At 49.1% G+C, this 25,516-nt stretch overlaps 2 protein-coding genes across 2 annotated transcripts in view; both read left to right on the top strand.

Moving 5' to 3' along the window:
- Pik3r6 (phosphoinositide-3-kinase regulatory subunit 6) overlaps positions 1 to 18,828 on the top strand; it is a 42,669-nt gene extending 23,841 nt beyond the window's left edge. The window contains exons 12-20 of the mRNA XM_075992103.1: positions 262 to 340; positions 1,671 to 1,793; positions 6,093 to 6,203; positions 7,568 to 7,655; positions 7,947 to 8,017; positions 8,619 to 8,709; positions 10,930 to 11,042; positions 17,490 to 17,602; positions 18,076 to 18,828. Coding sequence (XP_075848218.1) covers positions 262 to 340; positions 1,671 to 1,793; positions 6,093 to 6,203; positions 7,568 to 7,655; positions 7,947 to 8,017; positions 8,619 to 8,709; positions 10,930 to 11,042; positions 17,490 to 17,602; positions 18,076 to 18,229 — 943 coding nt within the window. The 3' untranslated portion in view covers positions 18,230 to 18,828. The remainder of the gene's footprint in view (positions 1 to 261; positions 341 to 1,670; positions 1,794 to 6,092; positions 6,204 to 7,567; positions 7,656 to 7,946; positions 8,018 to 8,618; positions 8,710 to 10,929; positions 11,043 to 17,489; positions 17,603 to 18,075) is intronic.
- Positions 18,829 to 22,066: 3,238 nt separating this feature from the next.
- Mfsd6l (major facilitator superfamily domain containing 6 like) lies at positions 22,067 to 24,172 on the top strand. The gene has a single exon (XM_075942414.1). The coding sequence runs from the start codon at positions 22,247 to 22,249 to the stop codon at positions 24,023 to 24,025; it is 1,779 nt and encodes a 592-aa protein (XP_075798529.1). The 5' UTR covers positions 22,067 to 22,246; the 3' UTR covers positions 24,026 to 24,172.
- Positions 24,173 to 25,516: the final 1,344 nt, after the last annotated feature.

Below are 25,516 nucleotides of genomic sequence, written 5' to 3'. Positions count from 1 at the left end.
AAAAGGTCCAAATAGGTATTAGAGGGACAGGAGGAAAGGCCGGGGCGGGTAAAGGAGAACATTGCAGAGTATCCCCAATGCCCAGCCATCAGCTTGACAGGAAATGACAACTGTTCCCATTTCATAAATGGGTAAACGGAGGCTCAGAAAGCTTGTATAAATTACCCAAAGTCAATACATGATAAACAGCAAAGCTGAGACTATTTGATCCAACACCCAACCCCAGGCTCTTACCCACTCTACCTTGTTGCCTGTTGCCAGGAAACGGGAAGCCAAGAAGTTCTGCCTCACTCCTAGACTCAGCCTGCAGCTCTACTACATCCCTGTGCTGGCACCTCAGGTGACTGGACAGGGAGGGTCAGGGCCAAGGGGACCATGGAAACATCTAAAAGGGTCAGGAGCAATGGTCTCATCAGAGAAGAGAGGGAGGAGTGGGGACTACTGGCAGCCTAGCTCCCTGGCTCAGGGTCGAGAACATTACCTCAGCGTGTAGAGCTGAGAGAGACTTGGAAGGAGCCTTCCAGATCAGAAGTCAAGACACAGGTTTTGCCACAGCAGCCCCCTCTGCTGGACCCCCTCTTGTCTTTGTAATGGAATTATCAGTGCTGAGCAGCGAATTGAGGGGCCCTGGGGACCTCCACTCTGTGAAGCCAGACCTTGACTATGCTGCAGGATGAGCCGGAGTGAAGGAGGGTTAGTGAGTTTATTAAGTAGAGACGAGAGAGTACATGCTTCAGAGAGAGAGAGAGAGAAACAGAGAGAGAAACAGAGAGAGAAACAGAGAGAGAAACAGAGAGAGAAACAGAGAGAGAAACAGAGAGAGAGGGAGGCTAAGGACAAGGATGTCAGACACCCAAAGCTTGGGTTCAGAGTTCTTGAGAGCATCGCCCTGCCTTCGCCATGTCTGTGCCCATGATGTTGCTCAAGGGGGTTGCTTTTAAAAACGAAGCAAACAATTACACAAAGCTTAAAAAGTAAGAAAAACATTCTGAGTGGTTTTACTTAATCCTAGAGAATTTCCTCTAGTAAGTGAGGCAGACTCTAAGCTGGTTTTCCAAGCTGCACTGTTTAGATGTAGAATTGAGAGATGACGTCATCACAGGCACAGCCACAGCTAAAACTCAAGGCCACACCCATTCTGGCCCAAGCAAGCACGGTCCATTTACTGTTTTAATGTCTTTGCTTGAGGTATTTTTTAGAAAAGGGAATATTGTCTCTCTAGATAATCTTAACAGTGTTAAGCTGTTAAGTTGTTAGCTGTACTGAAATTCTTTGCTTTCATCTGATGAGAGAATTCCCCTCCCTCCCTTCACGGGAGAGAAAGTCTGAGGCAGATCTCCAGAGTCCACTGGTGTTGGGAGGGCGGGGGAGATTCATCCACGCTCATCCTCACCAGAACAAGAGCCAAGCAATACTCATCTCTGCCCTTTAAAGGTCACCAGTGTTTCCTCAGTGTCACAGACAAGCGACCCTCGGCCAAAGCTCTTCCGTTTCATTTGAGTTTATGCTACAGAGCGCTAATGTGTCTTCACACAGTATGGGAACTGAGCCCAAGAGGTTAAATGACTTGACTGTGGTCACAGAGCACTGGACTTTGGTATCTGGGGCACCCAGACTAGGAGGGGAGGGTCTGACAGGTGTGTTTGTCCCTTTATTCCCCAAATCCCCAGAATCCAGAGGCATCCAGAAAGCCTGAGCTGGGAGAGCTGGCTTCCTTCCTCGGTCGGGCGGACCCATGGTACGAAAGCACTGTCAACACCCTGTGTCCCGCCATCCTCAAGCTGGCCGAGATGGTAGGAGCGGCGAGGGAAGAGGGGGGAGGGGAGGGAGGGAATGGAGAGAGAAAGCGAGGAGGGAAGGAGGGAGGAAGGGAGGGGAAGGGAGAGGGCAGGAAGAGTGTGAGGGGCATGAATGAAGGTGGAAAATATTTTAAAAGCTCAGATGAGGAGGGAGGTTGAGTCAGAAGGAGACCCCAGTTACATGCTGCAGGCCACCCCTGACCTCAGAATCAACCCATGGGATCTGTTCGTTTAGTTCTCACAGAAGATGGGGACGGATGTCTCCAAGTGCCATTGTCACCATACCGTGTCTCCATTTTACAGGCCAGGTAGCTGAAGCAGAAACAGATTAGCTAACTTGCCCAAAGCAGGAAAGTAAATTACGATGCCCCAGCCCTACCCTGGGAACCGGAGGATCTGACTGCAGACTGCATCTGCCATCCCTAACCATGACTGACAGGGGCAGGCTAGAGAGGGGACACATGACTGCCTTGAGAGCCTGTCGCTGTTCACACATAGACCAGCTCAGTGCCGTAAATACTGCGGAGGGTTTCGGTTTTTGCACTGTGTCATTTTCCCATTAGGTTTTTTAGTTAGAGTTTACCGTTTTCTGTTGTTAGGTGTAGAACTTTTATCCCTATGACCTCTGCCTTTAAAAGTGTCTTCTCCTCCTCCTCCTCCTCCTCCTCCTCCTCCTCCTCCTCCTCCTCCTCCTCCTCCTCTTCCTCCTCTTTGTCTGTGTCTGTGTGTTTGAGGGTCATGCATACCACAGCACTCTTGTGGAGGTCAGAGGACAACTTTGTTGCTTTACATGGCTTCTGGGGATTGAATTTGGGACTCCAGGAGTGTACAATACACTTTGCCCCTGGGCCATCTCACCAGCCCTGGGATCACAGGACTCAAACACTGTTACAGTCTGGATTTTTATAACTGAATAATGAGCCCACACACAAATAATTTTAGCCTTTCATCTGAAGTGTGTATGTAACCTTGTTTTTCCCAAATGCTTAGCAGACTCTCCCAAAGCTGTTAGTTATATAAACCATCCTGCCTCATCCATCTGATATTCTGCTCGTGTCCCTGACTGAACTCTTACATCTGTGTGATGCTATTTCTGGGAACATGGGATCCATGCTTTCATGGATTTATGCATGTACAAGTTAATATGATTCTATTTTGATATCTGGAAGGGTAAGCCTACAGCATTATTTCTCTATTACAGAACTTTTCAGGATATGCTGGCTTATCTTTCCTGATAAACTTTAGAATTTGCATGGTTTTTTGTTTGTTTGTTTTATTTTGTTTTTGCTTTTTCGAGACAGGGTTTCTCTGTAGCTTTGGAGCCTCTTCTGGAACTAGCTTTTGTAGACTAGGCTGGCCTCAAACTCACAGAGATCCGCCTGCCTCTGACTCCCAAGTGCTGGGATTAAAGGCGTGCACCACCACTGCCCAGCTTATTTTTATTTTATTTTGTGTACGCATGCGTGCACACGTGTGCAGGTGCCTGTGGAGGCCAGAAGAAGGCACAGAGCTCCTGGAGTTAGAGCTACAGACAGTTGTGAGCTTCACACAGATGCTGGGAACCTAACTCTCGTCCTCCAAAAAAAGCAGCAAGTGCACTTAACCACTGAGCCATCTCACCAGACCCAAATTTTAAAAAAAAAAATCTACTGGCATTTTGATTAAAGAGAAAGAATCAGCCCCTTTCACATACTAAGTGTCCCTTTCCGGGGGCACAATGTAATTTCCTAAGTGTTTTCTTCTATGCCTTCGGGGACTGAACAGTCCTTCTTTCTTATCTCCTTCTCCCCATTTCTCACTCAGCTCATTCCTCACATCGTGTAGTGCGCTTCTTGTCATGGTGAGTGTGTTTCTCTCGTCCCAGTGGGAAGGAATGTATTGCCAATATAACAAGAAACTGCTGGTTTATATATGTTATCAAACTACTCATTCTATTTACTTTTTGTTTGTTTTGTTTCCCTTTTTGTTGTTGTTGTTGTTTTATTTTTGTTTTCCAAGATGGGGTTTCTCTGTGTAACAGTTCCAGCTGTCCTGGAACTCACTTCATAGACCAGGCTGGCCTCCAACTCACAGAGCACTGCCTGCTTCTGCCTCCCAAGTGCTGGGATTAAAGGCGTGCGCCACCACCACCTGGCTTATTCTATTTCTTAAAAGATAACATTTGAAAACATTTCATAAAAAGTACACATCTGCCTTTCGACAGGTCACTGAATTAAGGTCTCTATTGTGTTTCTTGCCTGCCTGATTGGGGGCTTCGTCTTACATGTTTTATGCACACAAAGATGTCTGGATGTGTGTACCTGTTTTCTGAATAGTACCTGGAGCTGGGTGGTGGTGGCGCATGCCTTTAATCCCAGCACTTGGGAGGCAGAGGCAAGTGGATCTCTGTGAGTTTGAGGCCATCCTGGTCTACAAGAGCTAGTTCCAGGAGAGTCTCCAAAAGCTACAGAGAAACCCTGTCTCGAAAAACCAAAAAAAAAAAAAAAAAAAAAAGAATAGCACCTAGAGATGTTTTGTTTTTGCACATACACAAAAGACTGTTTAGCAGGGTATTAAAATGCTTTCCCCCTTGAAAGCCAGAGAAGATTATAAGAGACCGTTCTCTAGAGGCCTTGGCTCTTCTCTTCTGCTGGTAGTTTTTCTTCCAACCAGGACACATAAAAGATTTGCTTTCTCCTTCTACTCCTCTTATAGTTAATCAGTTGTATGGCCTTTCCAAAAGCAGTTCCCATGTGAAGGACCTGAAGACACTATGAAGCAATGATTTTTTATCAGGATGTATTATCAGCATAATTGGGGGATGGGGAGCGTTGAGATAGGGTTTCATTGTGTAGTCCTGACTGGCCTGGAACTTACTATATAGTCTAGGCTAGCCTTGAGCTCACAGAGATCCACCTACCTCTGCCTCTGCCTCCTGAGCAATGGGATCAGAGGTGTGCACCACCACACCTGACCAAGCATGTTTTTTTTAAGGACTATTTCAGTGAAGCAGATGTGAGAGTCAGAAGAGATTTGGGGTTAGATAAAAAATGCTTAAGACAAATCTGAGCCTCTTGCCAAGTCTTGTGTCACGGCTTGAGCATTCCTAACCTGGAAATCCAAAACTTGAAATGCTCTGACACACACAAATTTTTGAGCACCATCATGATTCTACAAGTGGAAAATTCCACACCCGTCCTCGTGTGACAGGTCGTAGTCAAAACATAAGCACACTAAAAATGTGTGAACTTATCTTCGGGTTTAGAGGATGAGGTACATATGAGACAAAAGGAATTTCATGGTTACACTTGAGCCCCGTTGCCAAGGTATCTCATCTACACATAAATATTCCAAAATTTGAAGGGGTAAAAATCATGGAGTCAGAAACACCTCCGGCCCCGAGCATTTCTGATAAGGGGTACTCAGCCTGTATCCCATTCTGTACAGATGCTCTGTTCTGTGTCTGACGGTCATTGACATTGCTGTCACAGGACTAAGACAGCCACAGAGGATAAGGGGCTGAGCCCATCCCCAGAACCAGGTGACTATTGCTGGTTGGCTCATTTTGAGACAGAGCCTCACTGTGTAGTTTAACTCAACATTCTTTTTCCTCAGCCGCCTAAGGGACAGGGATTACAGGCACATGCGATCACACTTGGTTTATTAGTGAGTTTATTAATAGATAAGAGGTGGCCAGAGCAAAGGGATATCACCCACCATGCAGTTCAACCTCTTACGTCTCCCTTGAAGATTACTCCAACCTCAAAATATCTGAATAACTTTTGCCCAGGATTCTAGATAGTGAGTGTCCAATTCAAACCTACACTTCTACCCAGGCGATTTCCTCATTAGTTACATCCTCAGGCAGCTAGTACACCGCTTCACAGCTCAGTAAATTGGTGCAAATGAAATTAACCAGCTCACCAGAGACGTGGTCTCATTAGAAGTAATTTGTAGCCGGATGCTGGTGGCGCATGCCTTTAATCCCAGCTCGTGGGAGGCAGAGGCAGGTGGATCTCTATGAGTTCAAGGCCACTGTAGACTACAGAGCAAGTTCCAGTACAGCCAAAGCTACTCAGAGAAACCCTGTCTTCAAAAACAAAAAACAAAACAAAAAACAAAAAGGTAATTTGTATTTTGGTTAGAAGTAAAAAACCAGATGGCCAGGATGGCTTGGAGGATGTTGAAGGATTGGACAGATTTGGCCAGATCACAGGGAGCGTGAGGGCTTTGGAGTTTCTCACTGAGACAATGGTGCATCCCTAGCAGCCTGGAGGTGAGTGGCTGCTGAAGACACTGCCTTGCTCCTTACAGCCTCCCTGCTTAGACACATCCCGGACCGTGGACCCCTTTATCCTGGACGTCATCACTTACTATGTTCGCATGGGCACCCAACCCATCTATTTTCAGCTCTACAAGGTTAAGGTACATTTTTCCCCTGGGGTTCCAAGGGTACAATGCCAGCCCGCAAGACCTTGTTAACCATCACATAAATCCTCTGGCTCTGGGGAGATACTGGTCACTCAGCTGCAAATCAGTTCCTGGCTGCTCTTAACAACTTTATCTTTGGTCATTATTTACTTCGAAGCCCTCCAATTCAAGCAGAAGGTTGAGAGTCAGGGGTAGCCTGCTCTAAACTGTCTTCCGTCCTCTGGTTACACGTTCCCAAGGCACTCTCGTTTGCTCTCCCACCATCCTCTCTTCTGTTGCTTAGAGACCTTCAGATCCCTGTATTTTCTCAGCTCCAGCCTCCCCTCTGATACCTATTACTTCTTTTCTTTTCCTGCTCGTCAGTTCTGCGTCTGAACGACTCTGTTTGCTTCCCTTGTTTCCCTTTTCTCTTCCTAGCAAAACACAAGCCCACTAGTACCACACACCCTTTCATCCTGGCCCATGGAGATCCCCGGCCAGTTTCCTCTTCCTCTAAGACACTTAGAGGACTCTTCCTAATCATCATTTTTCTCAAGCCCTTCCCTCAGTGAGTGACTTTCCTACCGTTGGGTCCCCTGAATGTCCTGTCCATGCTCAGAACACACCACACCCACTCCTGTTCCCCCAGGACCTCCTCCAATTCAGTATGAACCTCTCCATCTAGGCCCTTGACCAGACTGATGCCCTTCTCCTGGCCCTTCCTTCTCAGACAAGAACTTCTGTCTCTATCATCTATCCTTGGTCACCTAAAACCCAAACAACCACATTCTGAACCCATGAATTGTTGGTCCATGTTACCATTCAGGGTGTGCATAGCATTGAACTTCAAGGATCAGGCTTTCTCCAGGTCTCAATTTCCTCTCCTACTGTGTTTTCAAGCTCCACGCCTTTGATAGCATTAAACAATGGAAGAGAAGTTAGCTTTCAAGTCCTTCCCTCAATTTCCCAAATGACCCACGTCTTATCAGTTGATGCCGATAGGTAGGAGCCATTTGTGGAGGCTGCGGTTTCTTCCTTTTCTGTCCTAAGGTTAGTTTTCCATGGTAGCTTTTACCGGTATGTGGTAAACAGGTTTGATCAGAATCAGAGCCTCCTGATTCTTCCTCTCCATTCTTTTGCTTCAGAAAAGGACTCAGATGCAAGTGACAAGAACTTTTCAAAACAGCTTATGACTGGGGGCATCTGTTAGCTTACATTGCTGAAGAGGTCAGGACTGATGTGGCCATCCCCTCTGTGTAGCTCAGAACCTAGCTCTGGCAGGCGGTTGGGTGGGACACCTCAGGCTTTCTCCAAGCCCCCTTCTTCCCTCCTCCCCTCATTTCCTCATTCCCTCTTTCCCTCCCTCTTCTTGTCTCTAGATCTTCACCAACCTGAGTCATGACCCTACAGAGGAGATTTTCCTCACAGAGCTGAAGGTGAAGATCCAAGACTCCAAGTCCCCCAAAGGTGAGCTTCTGTTCCCTTTCCCCGAGCTCACCCTGGCTCAGCTTCCCCTGCCCTCACTCTCTTGCCTCTCACCAGATGTCACCCTTATGGTCGCCCTGCTACATCATGGGCCTCTGCTGAATGCTAGGGCCACACTTACCTCTCTACCTCAGAGCACCCCCAGATCGAAAGGCAGTCTCCCCAAGATGCCACCTCTCCACCCAGAGACAGCTGCCAGGTCTATTCAGCCGCTAAGCCTCAATGACATGGGGGAGGGAATGTCACCTTATACACTCTCTTATCTCCCCTCAGAAGGATCTTCACCCCGAAGGAAGGGGACAGCTGAAGGCACAGGAGCTGAACTGTCTGTGTGCTACCAGAAGGTCGGTGTCATTGGCACAGCCAGCAGGGACCAGGTGGCATGGCTAGTGAAAGCCAGCCAGCCTCTGGGACATGAGGGTTGTAGACAGAGCCAAAGGAAGCCACACACGCCCTTTCTTGACAATATCCTTGGACTCTTTTAGACTCTAGAGCATTCTGCAAGGATGGAGTAAGGGTGAAATTGACCTCACACGCAGGCAAGGCGGCAATGTGCTCTAAGAAATTAGAGGGTTGGATGGGCATGGTGGTGCATGTCGTAACGCCTAGAAACAGAGCAAGTGGAGTTCTGTGAGCTTGAGGCCAGCTAGAGCTACACAGTGAGACCTTGTCAAAAGAAAGAAAGAAAGAAAGAAAGAAAGAAAGAAAGAAAGAAAGAAAGAAAGGAGAAAAGGAATGAAAGCTGGTTTCTTGCTCAAACACTTCTTCCTTATGAGGTACCCATTGGCTCACTGGGGACTAGGGATGTCTAAGCCTCTTCCCACAGGCCCGTTTTGGTATCAGCACCCCAGGGAGACTCTCAGGGCAGGGATATGTGAGACCTGAAGATGCAGGAAGGGCACAGTCTCAGGATCCCCTCTTCAGCTCTTCAATTTCCATCCCCAGGCCCTGCTCAGCCACAGGCCCCGGGAGGTCACTGCTTCTCTGCGGGCCACCGGCCTGGTCCTGAAGACCATTCCAGCCGGTGACACTGAAGGTGAGGATCTGGGAATGCAGAGTGAAGAGGTGGAGGGATGAGGAGAAAATCGGGGACAGAGGAGGGAAAAGGGTTGGCTGACAGGAGATGGGGAAGCCGGGTGGGGCTGGAGCTCTCACAACTTCCCTGCCTCAAAGAGCTCTGGTTGGGAAGAGCTGAGGCCTTGAGAAAAGCCAGACCCCTGCCCTCAGGAGGTCCACTGCCAAACAATCCAGACTATCCCAGCCTTGGGACAGGGCCTCCACGGCTGGAGTGGGGCAGAAGGCCTCTCCACTCGGAATTAGGCCTCCAGAGCCGGCGGCTTCTGCTGGGAAATGGTGGCTTTTACATATTGTTCCAAAATAAAAATAAATGAATGAATGAGATGAAACAACAGTAAAGAAATCAGCTCACATAGACTCACACAGCCTCGGCATGAGCTTCACAAGCGCTCCCTGGTCCCCTGGAGGGAAGAAGAGGTGGAGACAAGGATGATCAGCACCAAAGATATTTCCCAGGAGCCTAGCAGCATTCTGTTAGGTGCATATGAATTCTCTGATATCAATATTATCAGTATTCCTAAGTCCTTCCTGACAGGAATTGAAGCAAAGAAAACACTTTCTCAGGGTCACCCCTGCAAGAGTCCTGAGCCAGGCACCCTCACTCGGGGCTCCTCTCCACTGCCCCATCGTCTCTGCGAAATTCCACAGTTTAGGCTTCAGGGCCATGACCAATACAAACTTGGGGGAGATCATTTCTGAGGATTCAGGAGAGCTCACCTAGGGCAGAACTGTATCTGTTCGCCAGTCTCCACAGTACCTAGAAGGTACCTGGCACCCAGCAGCTCCTCAAGACGATAGTGCAGTGCCCAGGCCTGTAATCCTAGCGCTCGGGAGGCTGAGGCAAAGAGATCATGAATTCAAAGCCTGGGCTACATCATGAGCCCCCATCACAAACAAACAATTTGTTGAAATAAATGAAGTCATGTTTATGCACACAAATTTGTCTCAAAATAAGATGGCGTCTCACAATGTAGGCCGGGCTGGTCTCGAACGTGGCATCCTCTCGCCCAACCTCCTGTATCAGTGCTCTTACAGAGGCATCCAGCACAGAAAGAAGTCCAAGTGAAATGAACTCTCAGGTGACTTGTGACACGTTCATATTCTAGAAGACAGTCTTTCTTGTGGCATGTTAGCGTCCTGCCAGGGGCTCATGGTCTGGAAGAGGCTGTGAAGCAGTGGACCAGGAGAGCAGGGGCAGAGCTGGGGAGGCAGAATCCTTACCCTTTTTGCTTCTTGCTATCTGTGTGACTTTGGGCAAGGGATGTGTCACTTTCATACTTTTAAATAGAAAATACTAGACACTAGTTTGTGTGCACATAGTAAATCGCTAATGTTAGCTCTGCCCACGGTGAACCTGGTAGCACACACTTGTAATCTGAGCAAGCTCAGGATGGGGGGCACAGGGTTCAGATCAAGGTCATCTTTGATTACATAGTAAGTTTGAGGCCAGATAGGACTAGAGGAGACCCTGCCAAAGAAGAAGAAGGGGAAGAGGGGAAGAGGAGAAAAGGAGAGGCCAAGTATTGTATCCTTCCTTTTCCTTCATAAGACTCGCACTTGTATCCTAACCCCAAGCCATCACAGAGGTGAGACCAGAGTCACCCAAGAAGCACGCTGCTCTAAGCACCATCTTTAGCTGGCAGAGAAAACTTAGGCCTGACAGTGGTCACACATGGTGACTTTTTGATACACTGTTAAGAAGTGGGGTGGGGTGGGGACTAGGGATGTGAATTGCTGATAAAATGTTTATCTAGTACATTTGAGGTTCCAGTTTCAATTCCCAACACTACCGCATGCATTTAAAACAAAAATTACAAAGATAGGAAAGCCCAGTATGGTGGTGCATTCCTTTAATCCCTGCACTCAGGAAGCAGAGGCAGGCGGATCTCTGAGTTTCAGGCTAGCCGGGGCTACACAGTGAGATCATTTTCTCAATATGGGGCCCTAGGACTTGGCTTGGTGATCACCAGGGGTTCAGAAACTCAGTTGATTCTCCAGGGAAGCAGATGGGAAAGGAAGAAAGAACAAAAGCGTGGTTAAGACCAACATGGAACCCAGAAGTGAAGGCCACGGGGCGGGGTGAACTGGAAGCAGAGGAGAAGACAGGGTTAGGGGGGGTTTCTCAGGACCCCGAGTCTCCAGCTTCCCACTCACCACCCCCCATTTCATTTGATTTCAGGGTTCTCCCACTGCACCTCACCAAATGCTGCTTCTGCTGCAAACTGCACTTGTCTGCATGTCAGTGTGACGGAGGTGGTCAAGTCCTCCAATCTTGCAGGAAGGTCGTTCACTGTGAGTTCGGGTGGATTAGGAAGGGGGACAAGCAGAGGGGGACAGGCAGCTGGTGAAGGAGCCTGCAGGGGTGGGGGATGAGGGTGGGGAAGAAATTCAGAGAAAGGGAGCTGACTCGTGACCCTTCACTCCTGCCGTGGGACTTTCCAATCAGTGTGGGAAATGGGGAGGCTCTGCAGGTATAAGAAAGGCACCGAGCCCCGTCTTCGTCTGCAGCCCATTTGAGGACTAAGGCATCCCCTGACAACCACAGTTGCCCACCCGTCTCATCCCAGTCACAGCCCTGCAACCAGACTCCTCCAGGACAGACGACACCCATGCAGCTCTCTCACTCTCACTGTTCCTCTGAACACACGCATGCACGCACGCACACGCACGGACGTACACACACGCACACACACGCACACACATGCACGCACGCACATGCACGCACGCGCGCACACACGCACGCACACGCACACACACGCACGCACACGCACACACACGCACAAGCACACGCACATACACACGCGCGCGCGCGCACACACACACGCACACACACACGCACACACACACACACACGCCCCTCGGCTTTGCCTTGAATGAACTGATATTTAGTGATAAGGGTATGAGACTCCCCCTTGTTCTCCCTCTGACAGCTTCTCTCAATTCACTTACACTTAAGTTGACCCCAGAGCCTCACGGTCCCACCTGAACGGTGCTCACACAAACATTGACTCCTGGGCATCACCCACCAGACAGGCTGTGTGCAGATAGCTTCTGAAATAAATTCTGCACCCACACTGACCAGACCCGAACAAACTCCTCCTCACCTGGAGCCTTGATGTCAGTCAGTCTCTTTCCTGGTGGTCTTTGGAGTCTCTTTTCTCTTTCTCTGCCTGTGACCTCTCCTTCTTCCCTGCCCCTTCCTCTGCAGACAGACTCAGGCCTCCTCTCCAGCCTAGAAACAGACAAGAAACTCTACCATGACCATGTTTTCTCCCTGGCTACCAGCTTCTTTCTCCTGTCTCAGTCAAGCTTTTTAAAAAGATACGTGTAAGAGTTTGAGGTCTGACCCACGACCGCTTTGCTCACAGCTATTGCTGTGAGCTTCCCCGACTGCAGCAAAGTCACCTCCGTGTTGCAAAGCCAATGGGCTTTTCAGTCCTTCCATTTCTCTGTTTCAAAGTCATGTTTTCATCTCCAGATGAAATGTTTCAGTGTTTGAGTCATGGTTAGGATAGCTGGGGACATTTTTTCTAGTATAAATACTTTGGGTGTTTTTTCATTAATTATATTTTTATATAATTGATAGATACAGTGGATAGTGGTCTATAGTAACATTTTTTTTTTTTTTTTGGTTTTTTGAGACTGGGTTTCTCTGTGGTTTTGGAGCCTGTCCTGGAACTAGCTCTGTAGACCAGGCTGGTCTCGAACTCACAGAGATCCGCCTGCCTCTGCCTCCCGAGTGCTGGGATTAAAGGTGTGCGCCACCACCGCCCGGCTTATAGTAACACTTTTGCTCAAAAATACATGAAGTCAGCTGGGAATGGTGGTGCATGCCTTAAGCAGCACTCGGTAGGCAGAGTGCTACTTAACTCTGTGAGTTCAAGGTCAGCCTGATCTAGAGAGTGAGTTCCAGGTCAACTTCCAGTTTACATAGTAAGGCCCTGTTTTAAAAATAAAATAAATATATATAAAACATATATATTTCATATATGTGAAAGGTTTGTGCATCAGTCCTGATGGGATCTTGTTTATTATGTCATTAAATATTTCTTAATGATGGTTGCATAGACATATATGATTTTTGAAATGTTTTTTGTAAGATTAAAAGATCTTCTTTCACTATTATAAGCATGCCAGTGGGAACACGCGTTGGGTTAAACAGATGCTAACACTCATGATTTTGCCTTTGAAACCTTCCCTAGTGAGCTGGCATCCGTCCATCTGGACATTTTACCACACTGGTCTCCAGACCCCACCCCCACTGTGTCACACCCCCATATGTGGTCATAATTTTAAAAAGCGGTCAATACACTAGTTGACTTGTTTCATCTTTGTGAATCTGGTCATCAATATCTGCATGGTTTTAACCTGGATTTCTGTCTCTCCAAATTAGTGAAGCTGATTTTTCTCATATTTATAGATAATCTTTCTTTCTTTATATCCTGTTCATGCTCCCACTCATAATGATACCATGGTAGCCTTGTTTTAGATGAGAACATCATTCTTTTATTTGTCTCATGGTTTTGGAATATTTCCCAAAATTTTTTCTTTATTTTTTTTAACCTTTCTATTTCAATTCCCTGCCTGGGAGTTCTACAAGTTGCACCTTTGGGCTTTGCTGTGTTATCCTTGTTCCCACATTCTCTTTGCAATACACTCTGTGAGGGGTGTGGGGGGGGGGCTGTCTACCTGGGAAGCCCGTCCTGATGCTTCTTCCCTACCCCCATTCCCTGGTGAGCTGAGTACCCCCCCCCTTGTGCTCACCCAGACTCTGGGGACAGTTATGGGAACACTGCAGCCCTGTAAATGGCATGGCAGAGAGGTGGGGTGGGGGCTCTGGAAGCGAGTCCTTATCTTGGGGCTTCCAGCACTCAGGGTATCTGGCACATAGCAGACCTCAAGGATGCTCACTAGTCACCCAGGGCTTCCAACATCTCACCCCTGCACCTGAAGCTCATTTCTCCAAGGTGAGCTGTCCACAGCAGGAGAACTCTGTTGGCTCTAAATTGCTCTGATGGCTCGAATCTGCCTTAGCATGGGACAGGGTCTTTAAGCTTGAAGCTGTAAGGTGGTCCTGGTTACCCTGAACTGCAACTTCTCTTTTGGAGTCAATTCCTTCTACTAACCTCTGCTCATTTGACCTCATTAAATAACCTGGCTAGGGGCTTTTGGATATCTAAGCTAACCAGCCCAGCAAGTTCCCTTTTTTATCTCTTGCTGACTTGCTAAGTGAAATTCCAGTAACTGTGTTTCCTCTCCTGGAACCCCGGCAGGTTTCATCAGATGGTAAACACCAAGCCACAGAGGGGAAGCTCTTGGTGAGCTGGAGGGAAGGTGCCCCCAGCTGGGACCAGCAAGAGCCCCTGGCAGGTTCAGTGGGCTTGCCTTTGACTGGCTGCATGCTTGATAGCTAGGACTGACAGTAACAAGGCAAGGACAGAAAAAAGATGCTTCAGGTGTGGAACAAACCAATGCCAGCAGGGAAGAGGAGCGTTTTGCCTGTTCCTTCATCTTGCGGAGTGGCATCCTTTGCAAAACTTGCAACTGGCCCTTGCCACTGGCCTCCAGAGTTGCATTATAGATGTATGTTGTCTTCATGGTCCACAGCCCAGGAGATGGGGTGTGCCTTGGCAATGTAGACCCCAGAGGCAAATGCAACAGACAGATGTATGAGAGGAGGCTAGTAGATGGATGGCCTCTGGTCACCTGGAGTGTGAGTCTGGGTCGTGGCAGACACCTGAAGAACCCCATAGGTACCAGGGGCAAGAACACTGATTCAGGATGCTATACTCAGCAGGTCACACCCAGTTCATCAGACCTCAGTCAGTCTCTTTACTTAGGTGACCCCTATCCCTCACCAGGTGCAGTTTGAGCACAGCCTGTAAACTGATTAATCCTGGCTGCCCCTAGGCCCCTCTTTATGCCAGATCTCATGCCTCTGCAGCTCCTCTGGGTATTTCTGGAAGGTGACCAGAGGCTCCCCAGTGCAGACAACCATCTGGTGAACTGTCTAGTTACAGCGCAGTGGGCTCCATGGCCTGCTCACCTGCCACAATACACTTCTCCATCACAGATAAGAGTAACCCCTCCATCACAGATAAGAGCTCTAGGAGACACGAATTGCTTCAGATTCTACTGCGCAACCAGGCATCTCTTCCCTTTGTCAAGGCTCTGTCATGGGGTCGGTCTGCTCTCCTCCCATCTAATGGATGTTTGTGGGCTTCTTTCTTCTCCACTCGCGGATCAGTTGTTCAGATTCACATAAGGGGAAAAGGAGTAGGGAGAAGGGGTTTGAGTTAGGGGACAAACAGAGAAAAAAAATATTCAGGAGTTTTCCTTCTTCCTCTGTTCTTTTTTTATTTTTATTTTTTTTCCTGGAGCTGAGGACTGAGCCCAGGGCCTAGCGTTCTACCACTGAGCTAAATCCCCAACCCCTTCTTTCTTCCTCTTAACACAGCTCCTTCATCACCAAGACGACTGTTTATGCTTACGTTCTTCTGGGGGAATTACAACCAACAATAACAACAGCAATAGTAATGAGGATCCAACACTAACACGGTGCTGTGTCCCACACACTGTTCTAAGCCTTCACTGTTTAGCCTTGACTGGCTTGGAGCTCAGAGATCCGCCTGCCTCTGCCTCCCAAGTGCTGGGATTAAAGACCTGTGCCACTTTTCCAAGCCTGCCCTCTTGAAACAATAACTCATGAAATCCCACTGTCCTGTTCATATTCTCCTGGGTGTGGGAGACTTGTGGACCTACCTGGGGCCACACTCTTCGTTAAGGCTGACTCTCCACCACCCCAGAAGCCATCACCTGTCCTCCTCCTCCTCCATGGGGGATGGGGACTCTGCATCCCTATTGCTGTGATAAAACACTGACCAAAAACAACCTGGGGAGGAAAGGGTTTACTTTAATTTATAGGTTAGAATCCATCAAGGTGGGAAGCCAAGGAAGTAATTTAAGCAAGAACCTGAGGGGAGAAACTGAAGTAGAGACCATGGAGGAATGCTGTCTGTCTGGCTTGCTCAGCCTGCTTTCTTATACAGCCCAGGACCAGCTGCCCACAGTGGACTGGGCCCTCCCCAAACAATCTTCTTGTTTTTAAATACTCCATAGAGTTGCCTATCAGCCAATTGATGGAAACACTTTTCTAACTGATTCCCCTCTTCCCAGGACTCTAGTTTTGTTTGTTTGTTTGTTTGTTTGGGTTTTTGTGGGTTTGTTATTGATTTTTATTGAGCTCTGCTCCCCACCCCCACTTCCTCTTCCCTCTCATAGTCTCCCCTCCCCTTCAACCCTCCCCCAAGGTCCCCATGCTCCCAATTTACTCAGGAGATCTTGTCTTTTTCTACTTTGCATGTAGATTAGATCCATGTATGTCTCTCTTAGGGTCCTCATTGTTGTCTAGGTTCTCTGAGATTGTGGTTTGTAGTCTGGTTTTCTTTGCTTCATGTTTAAAAACCACCTATGAGTGAGTACATATGATAATTATCTTTCTGGGTCTGGGTTACCTCATTCAAAATAATGTTTTCTAGCTCCATCCATTTGCCTGCAAATTTCAAGATGCCATTTTTTCTGCTGTGTAGTACTCCATTGTATAAATGTATCACATTTTCTTATCCATTCTTTGGTCAAGGGGCATTCAGGTTGTTTCCAGGTTCTGGCTATGTCAAACAATGCTGCTATGAACATAGTGGAGCATATGTCCCAGGACTCTAGTTTGTGTCGAGTTGAAAAAAAAACTAAGGAGCACAGGCTCCTGGACCCCTTCTGCTTCCGTGCTGGCACACGGACTAACCCGGACCCCTTTTGCTTTTGTGCTGACACACAGGCTGACCTGGGCCCCTTCCGCTTCCGTGCTGGCACACCGACTGACCCAGACTCCTTCTGCCTTCCACTTCCACACTCACACACCGACTGACTCGGACCCCTTCCGCTTCCATGCTCGCACACCGACTGACTTGTTCTTGTGCAGGTCTTCTGCAGGCGGCCACAGCTGCTGTGAGCACAATGACCCTGTCATATCCAGAGGACACTGTTTTGCCCCAGTTCTCCCCGACACCTGGCTTTTACACCTTTCTGCCCCTTGTGTGATTCTTATAAGCATCCAGAGTTGCAAACGCGAGAAACAGATTCTGAGGCTTCCTGACACCTAGGGCTGTCTGTGTACGGCCAAAAGCTCCTGTCTATGTGTGGGGGACTCTGCAAGGCCCTCCTGGCACCCCAAGGTCCAGAGTTCTCTGTTCCATAGAAAGGGCCTCTCTGGAAGTCCCCTTTGTCTAGAGTCAGGATGCCCAGGGGCTGCTTCCCACTGGCTTAGAGTTTTATTTGACAATTTCCTAGACACCCTGGTTATATTGCCCCAGGTAAAGAATTATGCATATAATTTAATGCTGAGAACCAGGGCCACCTAGCAATATGGTTGCCCTAGGAGATGCTCAAGATGCATGCAGAAACTCTAGCTTGATAACCCGCCAGGTACCGCCCACAGCGTTCTATTTTGTATTCATTAATGAAGCCTAACAGGTCAAGGACAAAACTGCAGAACAGAAGCAGCATCCCATGCGAGGGAACATGGGGGCAGTTTATGTAGTCACTGCTCAGTCACCAGCAGGAAAAGGGCAGGGACCCCTTGGGATGGAGGGAGGAAACACACCAGATCCCACGGTAGGACGTGTTGGCAGGACCAGCTGTTGAGCGAAGGTGACATTTACATAAACTGTTTTTCTGATGTAGACAGCGACAAACACCTTTCGGACATCCAGTATCCAAGTCCAGAGCCAAGACCAGAGGCTGCTGACGCTGTGGCTGGACAAGGACAGCCGGCGCACTTTCAGGGACGTGGTCAGGTGAGGGGGCTTTTACCCCAGGACTCCAGTTCCCACAGGGAGAATTGAAACACCCACAGTCTCCTGTCTTTGGCCCAGGGTACTTATCAGAGTACCTGTAGCCAGGCAGGTTTTAGACCATGCCTATGACTAGTGCTAAATGGTCCCAGGATTCCTAGGAGCGCACAGCCTGCAAGTCCTCCTGTTCTAGCCCCTCTGCTGGCACTGACCCTTTATCAGAGGCTCCCCTTTTGGAGCACCTGTACCCCCATTTTGTGATTTTTGCAGGTTTTCTCCAAGAAGGTAGACACAAAGACACAGTGACCTAGATTCCAAGCATCTTCCCTATCAGAGAATATTGGTGTACGATGACCTCCTTCTCTGATTTGTGACCCTTCCTCTGTACCCGAGAACAATTGGTCTGCCTTTTCAATGTGCTGGGTGTGTCTCATCCCTGAGGGTAGTCTTCCAAACTGGTCTCTCCCCCACTGCAGATTTGAGGCTGGCCCCTGCCCAGAGCCATGTTCACGGTCTCAGAAATCCAAGATGGCGGGGTTCCATCCACATGGGCAGGAGAGAGAAAAGAATACAGCCAAATCCAGTCCTCTTCTGATGCCCATCAACACATTCTCTGGCGTCATCCAGTGAGCCTGAAGGATAATAGAAGGTCTGGATCCAGGGCAGCAGACCCAGGAAGAAAGAAACACTACCTACCCACCCATAACACTCAGACCAACAGCTCACTGGGCAGCTCTGCTTGGACCAGGAGCCAGGAAAGCCTGGGAGGTGAGAGATCCTGGATTGTGATGAAGAAGGACCTGTCCCAAGGCTGATGGATTGCCGGACAACGCTGGGATGAAATGAACGCATGCTCACACAACCCGGCTTCTTCCAGAACATCATTTTTGTGCTGATGTTCATCTCCCACTTCTCAAGCCAATTTAGGCTCGCTAGGGAGTCCTGAAAACCCATGCCAAATGGTTACAGGTATAGCTGGGTCGTTCAGTGGTAGAACACTTACTTAGTACATTGGAGGCCTTGGGCTTGACCCCAGCACCATTAAAAGGGGGTCGGAGCTGATGGGTACAACTTTTGTACAGAGTCCTTTGGCTGAGGAAGAAACAGGAAGGAAGAAGGGACACTGTCCTGCTTCCTGCTGAGTCTGTGCCATCCTTTCCAGCTCTCAGGTCACGGTTTACCCCTACTGAGGCGGTCTGTCTCAGTAGAGAAGAGAATGATAGCATCAATAAAAGCACTCTAAAGTGTTTCTGCGTGTGTGTGTGTGTGCACATGTGTGTGCTGCACTATGTATGTATAAATATATCAAAGACAATTTGTAGAACTTTGTTCTTTCCTTCCATGGAACAGAACTCAGGTCGACAGGCTTGACAGTAATCACCTTTGCCATCCCCGTGGCCCTATTTGTACTGCAAAAGAAATCAGAAGGCAGAACTCAATCTAACCGAATGGATTCTCTTAGGCCAGGCCACAGTTCTGTGTCATATCCACTGCTGTGGTCTGGTCCCCTACTCTTTCATCACCTAATTTTTCTTAACTTCAGGACTCTCCCAAGTAGAGGCAGGAATGCAGGGCAGCATCAGAGAAACCAGAATTAATAATAATAATAATAAATAATGACGTTTTAAGTAAAAAAAATTGCACATCTATAACGTGTATAATAAAAACCCAGAGACAGATATTGGGGTTCAACCTGAAGAAAAGCAAAAGCAGCCAAGCCACCAGAGAGCTCTTACCTCTTTGAAATCTTCAGACTGAAAGAGAGTGAGTTCCTGCCTCCTCCTGCCTTATATTCCTCTCTAGTGGGATTAAAGGCATGCACCACCATGCCTGGCCTCTATGCTAACTGGTGTGGCTGCTGGGATTAAAGGTGTGTGCCACCACTGCCTCGCCTGTATGGCTGACAAGTGTGGCTGCTTTGCACCGACCCTCAGGAAAGCTTTAGTTATTAAAATACAAATGAAATGTCACTACACATATCCAGGTACAAAAGATCAGGGACAAACAAAGCTGTAGTGTCCTCAGCCCCATCACCAGCTGCAGGGTGGGAGAGAAACAGACCAAGTCCAAGGGGCTTAGATCCGAATCCCTTCCTGTCAGCTCGATAGAGTCCCAGAGGACAGTGAGAGAGAAGGTGGCAGATCCCTTTGAAATCGGGAATCTATACTGCTTCCTCTTCCGTTGCTATGGAAAACATCATGGCCAAAAAGCAACCGGAGAAACAGTTTATTTTGGCTCATGGTTCCAGAGGAATATGAGTCCATCATGGTGAGAGGGAGAGGCAACAAGCAAGGAGCACGGCAGCCAGAAGGCAAGAGCTCACATCTTCAGACACAATAAAGAAGCCGAGAGATCAAAGCTCTCAAAGCCCTTGCCAGATGTGGTGGCTCATGCTTGTAATCTCAGCACTCGGGAGGCAGAGGCAGGTGGATCTCTGTGAGTTTGGGGCCAGCCTGGCCTGTTTTGGGTGGGTTGGTTGTTGTTTTGGGACAGCCCAGTCTTTTTTTCTGGATCCTGACAGTTTCTCATGCCTGAGGTAGGGTAGAGGCCTAGTAGGGACTTTTTCTCTTTTGGGGCTGGAGGTTTTTTTGTTTTGTTTTGTTTTTTTAAAGACAGGGTTTCTCTCTGGGATTAAAGGCATACGCCACCACCCCTGGTCATGAGATCCTGTTTTAAAACAAAATTAAACTCTCAAAATTCGACCCCAGTGACATACTTCCTTCAGCAAAGCCTGTTAAGCTTCCCCAAACAATGCCACCAACTGGGGACCAAGTGTTCAAATATCTGAGTGCACAGGGAACAGTTCATTAAATCAATACAGGATGGGGGATGGCTCTGGCATTTGACCTCTGACCTCATTGTTCCAGGAATGGGGCAAAGTCCCAGGGCCCATTCTCAAACCAAGAAGGAAGTAAGTAGGGCTCTGAGGTTAGTTTAATAGACTGGCCCAAAGGCAGTCTATGCTTCCAGGAAGTCTCTACTCCCCCATGGCATGGGAAGCAGGGAACATTTTCTCAGGTGGGCAGACGCAGACAAGCCCAGTGCAGCTGTGGTAGAGACTGTGGAGTTTGGCAAGTGAGGGTAATGTCTGACAGCTGAAGGAGGCGGGCTGGGGGGATCTCAGTGGTTTGAAACTGGTAATGATGACAGTCTCACTGAGTCTGCGCTGGGACTTTATTTTTTCTGCACTGAGGTGATGTGAACAGCTGCATACCAGTTTGAACACTCACAATAATCGTGCGTGTGTGTGCACGTGTGTGTTTGGTTAATTTATTGGTTGACCTTTTTGAGACAGGGTCTCAGGTAACTAAAGCCAGTCTTGAACTGATTTTCCTGCTTCCAGCTCCAAATGATGGGATTATATGACGAAGCCACCACACACCATTAACCAGTTGGGTTTTTGTTTTGTTTTTATTTAGTTTTATAAACAAGGTCTCACACAGCTGAGGCTGAGGGTGAACCATCCTCCTGCCTCCAGCCCTCAAGTGTTGACTCACAGGTATATGTCACCATACCCAGCTAGCAATCCCGAGTTTTTAAGTAACCATTACAAGCCTGTCGGTCAGGAAGGTTAAGTGAACGCACTGGGGATCTTGGCTGTCTACCAGTTTACAGTGAAAGCCATTATTGAGTCAAATTCAGCTACACATACATACTGGTCGGCAAACACCCACACCCTCCAATCCACAGTCAAACTAGGTACAATGAGCAAGCCTTGAATGAAGCGCTGACCAGGTCAGGGCTGGGATGTAGCTCAGTGGTTGAGTGCTCGACTAGCTTGCATGGAGGCCCTGGGTGTGAGAATAGAAAAATTACTAAATCAGTAGCTAGATGATTGGCCATTTTGGAGGAAAGCCTATGATACAATCCCAAATGATTTGAACCACTGGAATCTTTCTTTGTTCACGTGAGACAGGAAATGCCTCGGGGGTGGGTGGGTGGTATATATTTAGTATGACCCAAGATCACACCTCTTCTGGGAGCTGTTTACATGTGGTGCAATTGTTCTTTGATCTGGGAGCCAAAGCAGCTGCCTCCCCGGGAGCAATAAGGTGAACAGAAGGATTTATAGACAAAAGTGCCCTTGATAAGAGCAAAGCAGGGGAGGGGAGGTGTGAGTCTTGGTGATGACGATGTTACTTACGATAAACAGGGCCAACTCCGGATGGCCACTGACCAGTGTTCCTCTGAAAAGACTTGAGGAAGAGAGATGTGCGGATGTCATTCACCCTATTCTTCTCCCAGTCTCGTCCCTATCCTGACCCTGACAGTTTCTCATACCTGAGGCAGTTCAGGAACCGGGTAGCGCCCACAGTCAAGCTCCAAACGCGCTGAGCATCACACGATGCTACTCACGGGTGGCGCAGGTGGGGCGCAGGTGCTGTAGGTGCTGACAACAGGTGCGCGGGCTCCGCCCCCGCCATGCCTCACTCCTGGGGCGGGGCCACTTCCGGGAGGGGGGCCGGACGTGGGGGAGTAAAGCAGCCGTTGGCCAGGTGACCGGAGGCGACGCCAGAGGCTGGAGGCGCAGTCCGATTTGCTCGGAACCCTGAGCCCGTGATCCTCCCTCCCCGGGACATGAAGTCCCGCGCGCCCCGCGTCCAGCTCGGTCCTGTGCCCTTCTGGGTCTGACGGACTCCCGCAGCCATGAGCCCCAACCCGCAGTGGGACGTCCCCAGGGCACTGGGGGTGGCCAGGCTCTTCCATCTGGTGTGCGGGGTCAGGGATGCCTGTGTGACCCCGTTCCTGACCCTCTACCTGAGGCAACTGGGTGTGACCGCACCCTGGGTGGGCGTCCTCATGGGAACCAAGCACCTGGTCGCCGCCTGCTGGACTCCCTTCTGTGCCTTCCTGGCTAAACGCTACCACAAAAGGAGAATGTTTCTGACTGGCTCGTTGCTGGGCTCCGCAGGAGCCAGCCTCCTGATGGTCCTCATCCCACCGGCGGACAGAAATCCGGGCAATTACTTTTGTAATGAAAGCAACAGAGTGATCTCCACTGTCCTACCACGAACTGTGACCATGACCTCCACCCAGGGATCAGTCCCAAACCACTGGGCAGGAGCACCCAGCCTCCCAGGCAACAGACACACCAGAGCCCTGGACACGTCTGGCTTTCCAAACGGATTTGGTAAAGATCAAGAAGGAATACTTGGCGGCCTGCAGACCTATTTAGTTGACTCTGTTGCAGGAGCCAGGATCACTACCCAAGCTCGCCATCCTGTCACTTCCGGGTTGAGAGTTAATTCCCAGGAAGGGACTTTTGAAGTGGGCAATGCTACCCTGGGTCCACTCCCTGGAAGTACAACCCTTGGAAGTCCAGGCAACTTGTCAAAGGCCCAGCGGGATGCCCAGGCCCTCAGCCACTCCTTGAAAGGGCCGCAGTGGACCCTCATCCTCTCCTTGGGGTTTGTGGTATTTTGGGAACTGCTGACAGCCCCTCTGGCTCAGATAGCAGATGACAGTCTTTACGAATACCTGGATTTTGTTGACGCCACTGACCGGAACAGAGACCTGTGGCTCTGGAGATTATTGGGTATGTCAGCAGGTGTGTGTGGCATCGCAGCCTTGGTGGGGCATCTGGAATGCTTCCTGGTGACCAATGGTCCTCGGGGCGTGATTCATTTCTACAGCTACGCGCTGCTCAGTACTCTGGCCTTAGCGCTGAGCACAGCCTTTCCTGTCCCCATCGACCAGAAACGGGGGCCCAGCTACAAAACCCTCAAAGCACTGTCCCTCATACGGAGTGACGCCCGCCTCATCCTCCTAGCCTTCACTGTCCTTTGGATAGGAGCCACTGCCAGTACGGTGCAGAACTTCCTGTTCTGGCACATGAAGGACCATGGCAGCAGCGAGCTGGTGATGGGTTTCTCGGTGGCTCTCAGTTTACTAGGAGAAATTCTGTTTCATCCGGTCAGAACTTGGTTGCTTAGGAAACTGTCGCGGGTGGGTGTGCTGGGGCTGGGGCTGGGCTGCCTGGCCCTGCAGCTACTCTACTACTCCTTCATCTGGAGCTGGTGGTCTGTCCTACCCGTTCAGATCCTGAGTGCCATCAGCAGCGGGGCTCTGTGGTGGGCCGTGGGGGTCTCCATAGAGGACCTGTCCACCTCTGGCGTGGAGAGGTCTCTAGGCACCGTGTTCCGAGGTCACTTCTATGAGAGTGGTGGCAGCCTAGGCAGCTTTGCGGGGGGCTTCGTTGTCATGCGCTTCGGCATAGCTGTGCTCTACCAAGCCTGCTGTGTGGTCCTGTTGCTTTGGCTGGCCTTGTTCCTGTCCACCCAGTCCAGGCTGCCCCGAGAACAGAGGATCAACTACTCGAAGCTGCTGGCCGTGGAGGGGAGTGACACCAGCGACTCCGAGCAGGGGTCAGAACGGGACTGGCTTGTGAAGGCCATGAGGGAGGAGCACAAGGACTGGAAGGGCTGAGAGGGCACCGCACACTGCTGGAGGAGAACACTGGGAGGTGGCACAGGGCTCCTGCTCCGGACCGCAGGGAGCCTTAAGGGGGAGAGCCGTGTCTATGCCAGAGGCGCAACAGGAACCACTCATTGCGTGATTTCACTTTGTAGTAAAAGGAGGTTTTTACTTTTTTATTTTTTATGTGTTTGTATACGTGTGTGTTTGTGTGTGTGTGTGTGTGTGTGTGTGTGTGTGTGTGTACCCGAGGACAACCTCAGGAGCGCCATCCACCTCATTTGAGACAGGGTCTCTCACTGGTCTAGAGTTCACCACTGGTCTAGAGTTCACCATTTGGCAAGAACTGACTGGCCAGCACCCCCCCCCCCAGAACCCTCTCCTCCCTCATCTGCCTCTCCATCACTGGGATCACACACACATACCACCACGCCTTCCACTTTTGCATAGTTTTTAGAGATCAAAATCTGGTCCTTGCGTTTGCAAAAGCAGCTTTACCTGCTGGACAGTCTCCCCAGGCCAACAGTTTATTATTTTATTTGCCACGCAAACGTTTTAGGATATGGGAGAACACATTTGCTTTTGTAGAAAAGTTCCTCTGCATTTGCTAATTTTGAGGCTTTCAAGGCCTTTCGATATAGGGTTCTGATGCAACTGGACCCACACTGGGGCAATGGCAGAAGCAATGGCTTTAAGCTGACTGGGCAAGGAAGACAGCAGGACCTGTAGGATGCAGTAGACAGGGAGGGAAGCTGACCTAGATGGGTCCTGGGCCTTCCTGGAGGCAGGGAGTCACTAATCCTATAAAAGCTATGCTGAGCTAAGATAAGAATGGCACCCAACACTGAAACCCACCCCCAAGTTTCTTACTCCCAAAAGTATGTGCCACCAGGAAAAGGGCACTAAGAATCAATCCCACATTCCTCCCTGCGAGAGCACATGGAGATTTTAACATCTGTTTGGTTATGGTGTAGTAGTGAACTTGTTCTGTCTCCCAGGCCTTTATTCCCGAGGCCGATTTTTGTTTTTTTCTGAGACAGGGTCTCTCTCTGGTTGGCCTTGAACTCACAGAGATCTGCCTGCCTCTGCTTCCCAAGTGCTAGGATTAAAGGTGTGAACAACCATGCCTGGCCCCCAAAGGAAGTTCTTTACATCCTAATACTTCCACCTTACAATCAAGAAAATAGGAACTAGAGAGATGGTTCAGTGGACCTGATTTCAATTTCTAGCATCAGCCTGTGGGTCAAACCATCTGTAACTCCAGTTCAGGGGATCTGATGCCCTCTTCTGGCCTTTGTAGGGATTGCATGCATGTGGCTCTCAGATTTACAAGCAGGCAACAAAACAAAACATACAATTTTTTTTTCTAAAGTTAAGAAAACGTAAGATATTGGATTTAGGATCCTGGCTGTACAAATGTCAAGTGATTCACAGGTGGAGAAAAGGAGGAGATGCATGAATGCCCACTGGTGGGGACATTTTCTAGGATCTGTCTTTTTCCAG

Source organism: Microtus pennsylvanicus, chromosome 11 (assembly GCF_037038515.1).
Source record: "Microtus pennsylvanicus isolate mMicPen1 chromosome 11, mMicPen1.hap1, whole genome shotgun sequence".
NCBI lineage: Eukaryota > Metazoa > Chordata > Mammalia > Rodentia > Cricetidae > Microtus > Microtus pennsylvanicus.
This window is presented reverse-complemented; position numbering and strand designations above follow the sequence as displayed.

Bases quoted from the DNA above. Each gene is read 5' to 3' on its own strand.
- Mfsd6l (XM_075942414.1), top strand. From the start codon at position 22,247: ATGAGCCCCAACCCGCAGTGGGACGTCCCCAGGGCACTGGGGGTGGCC.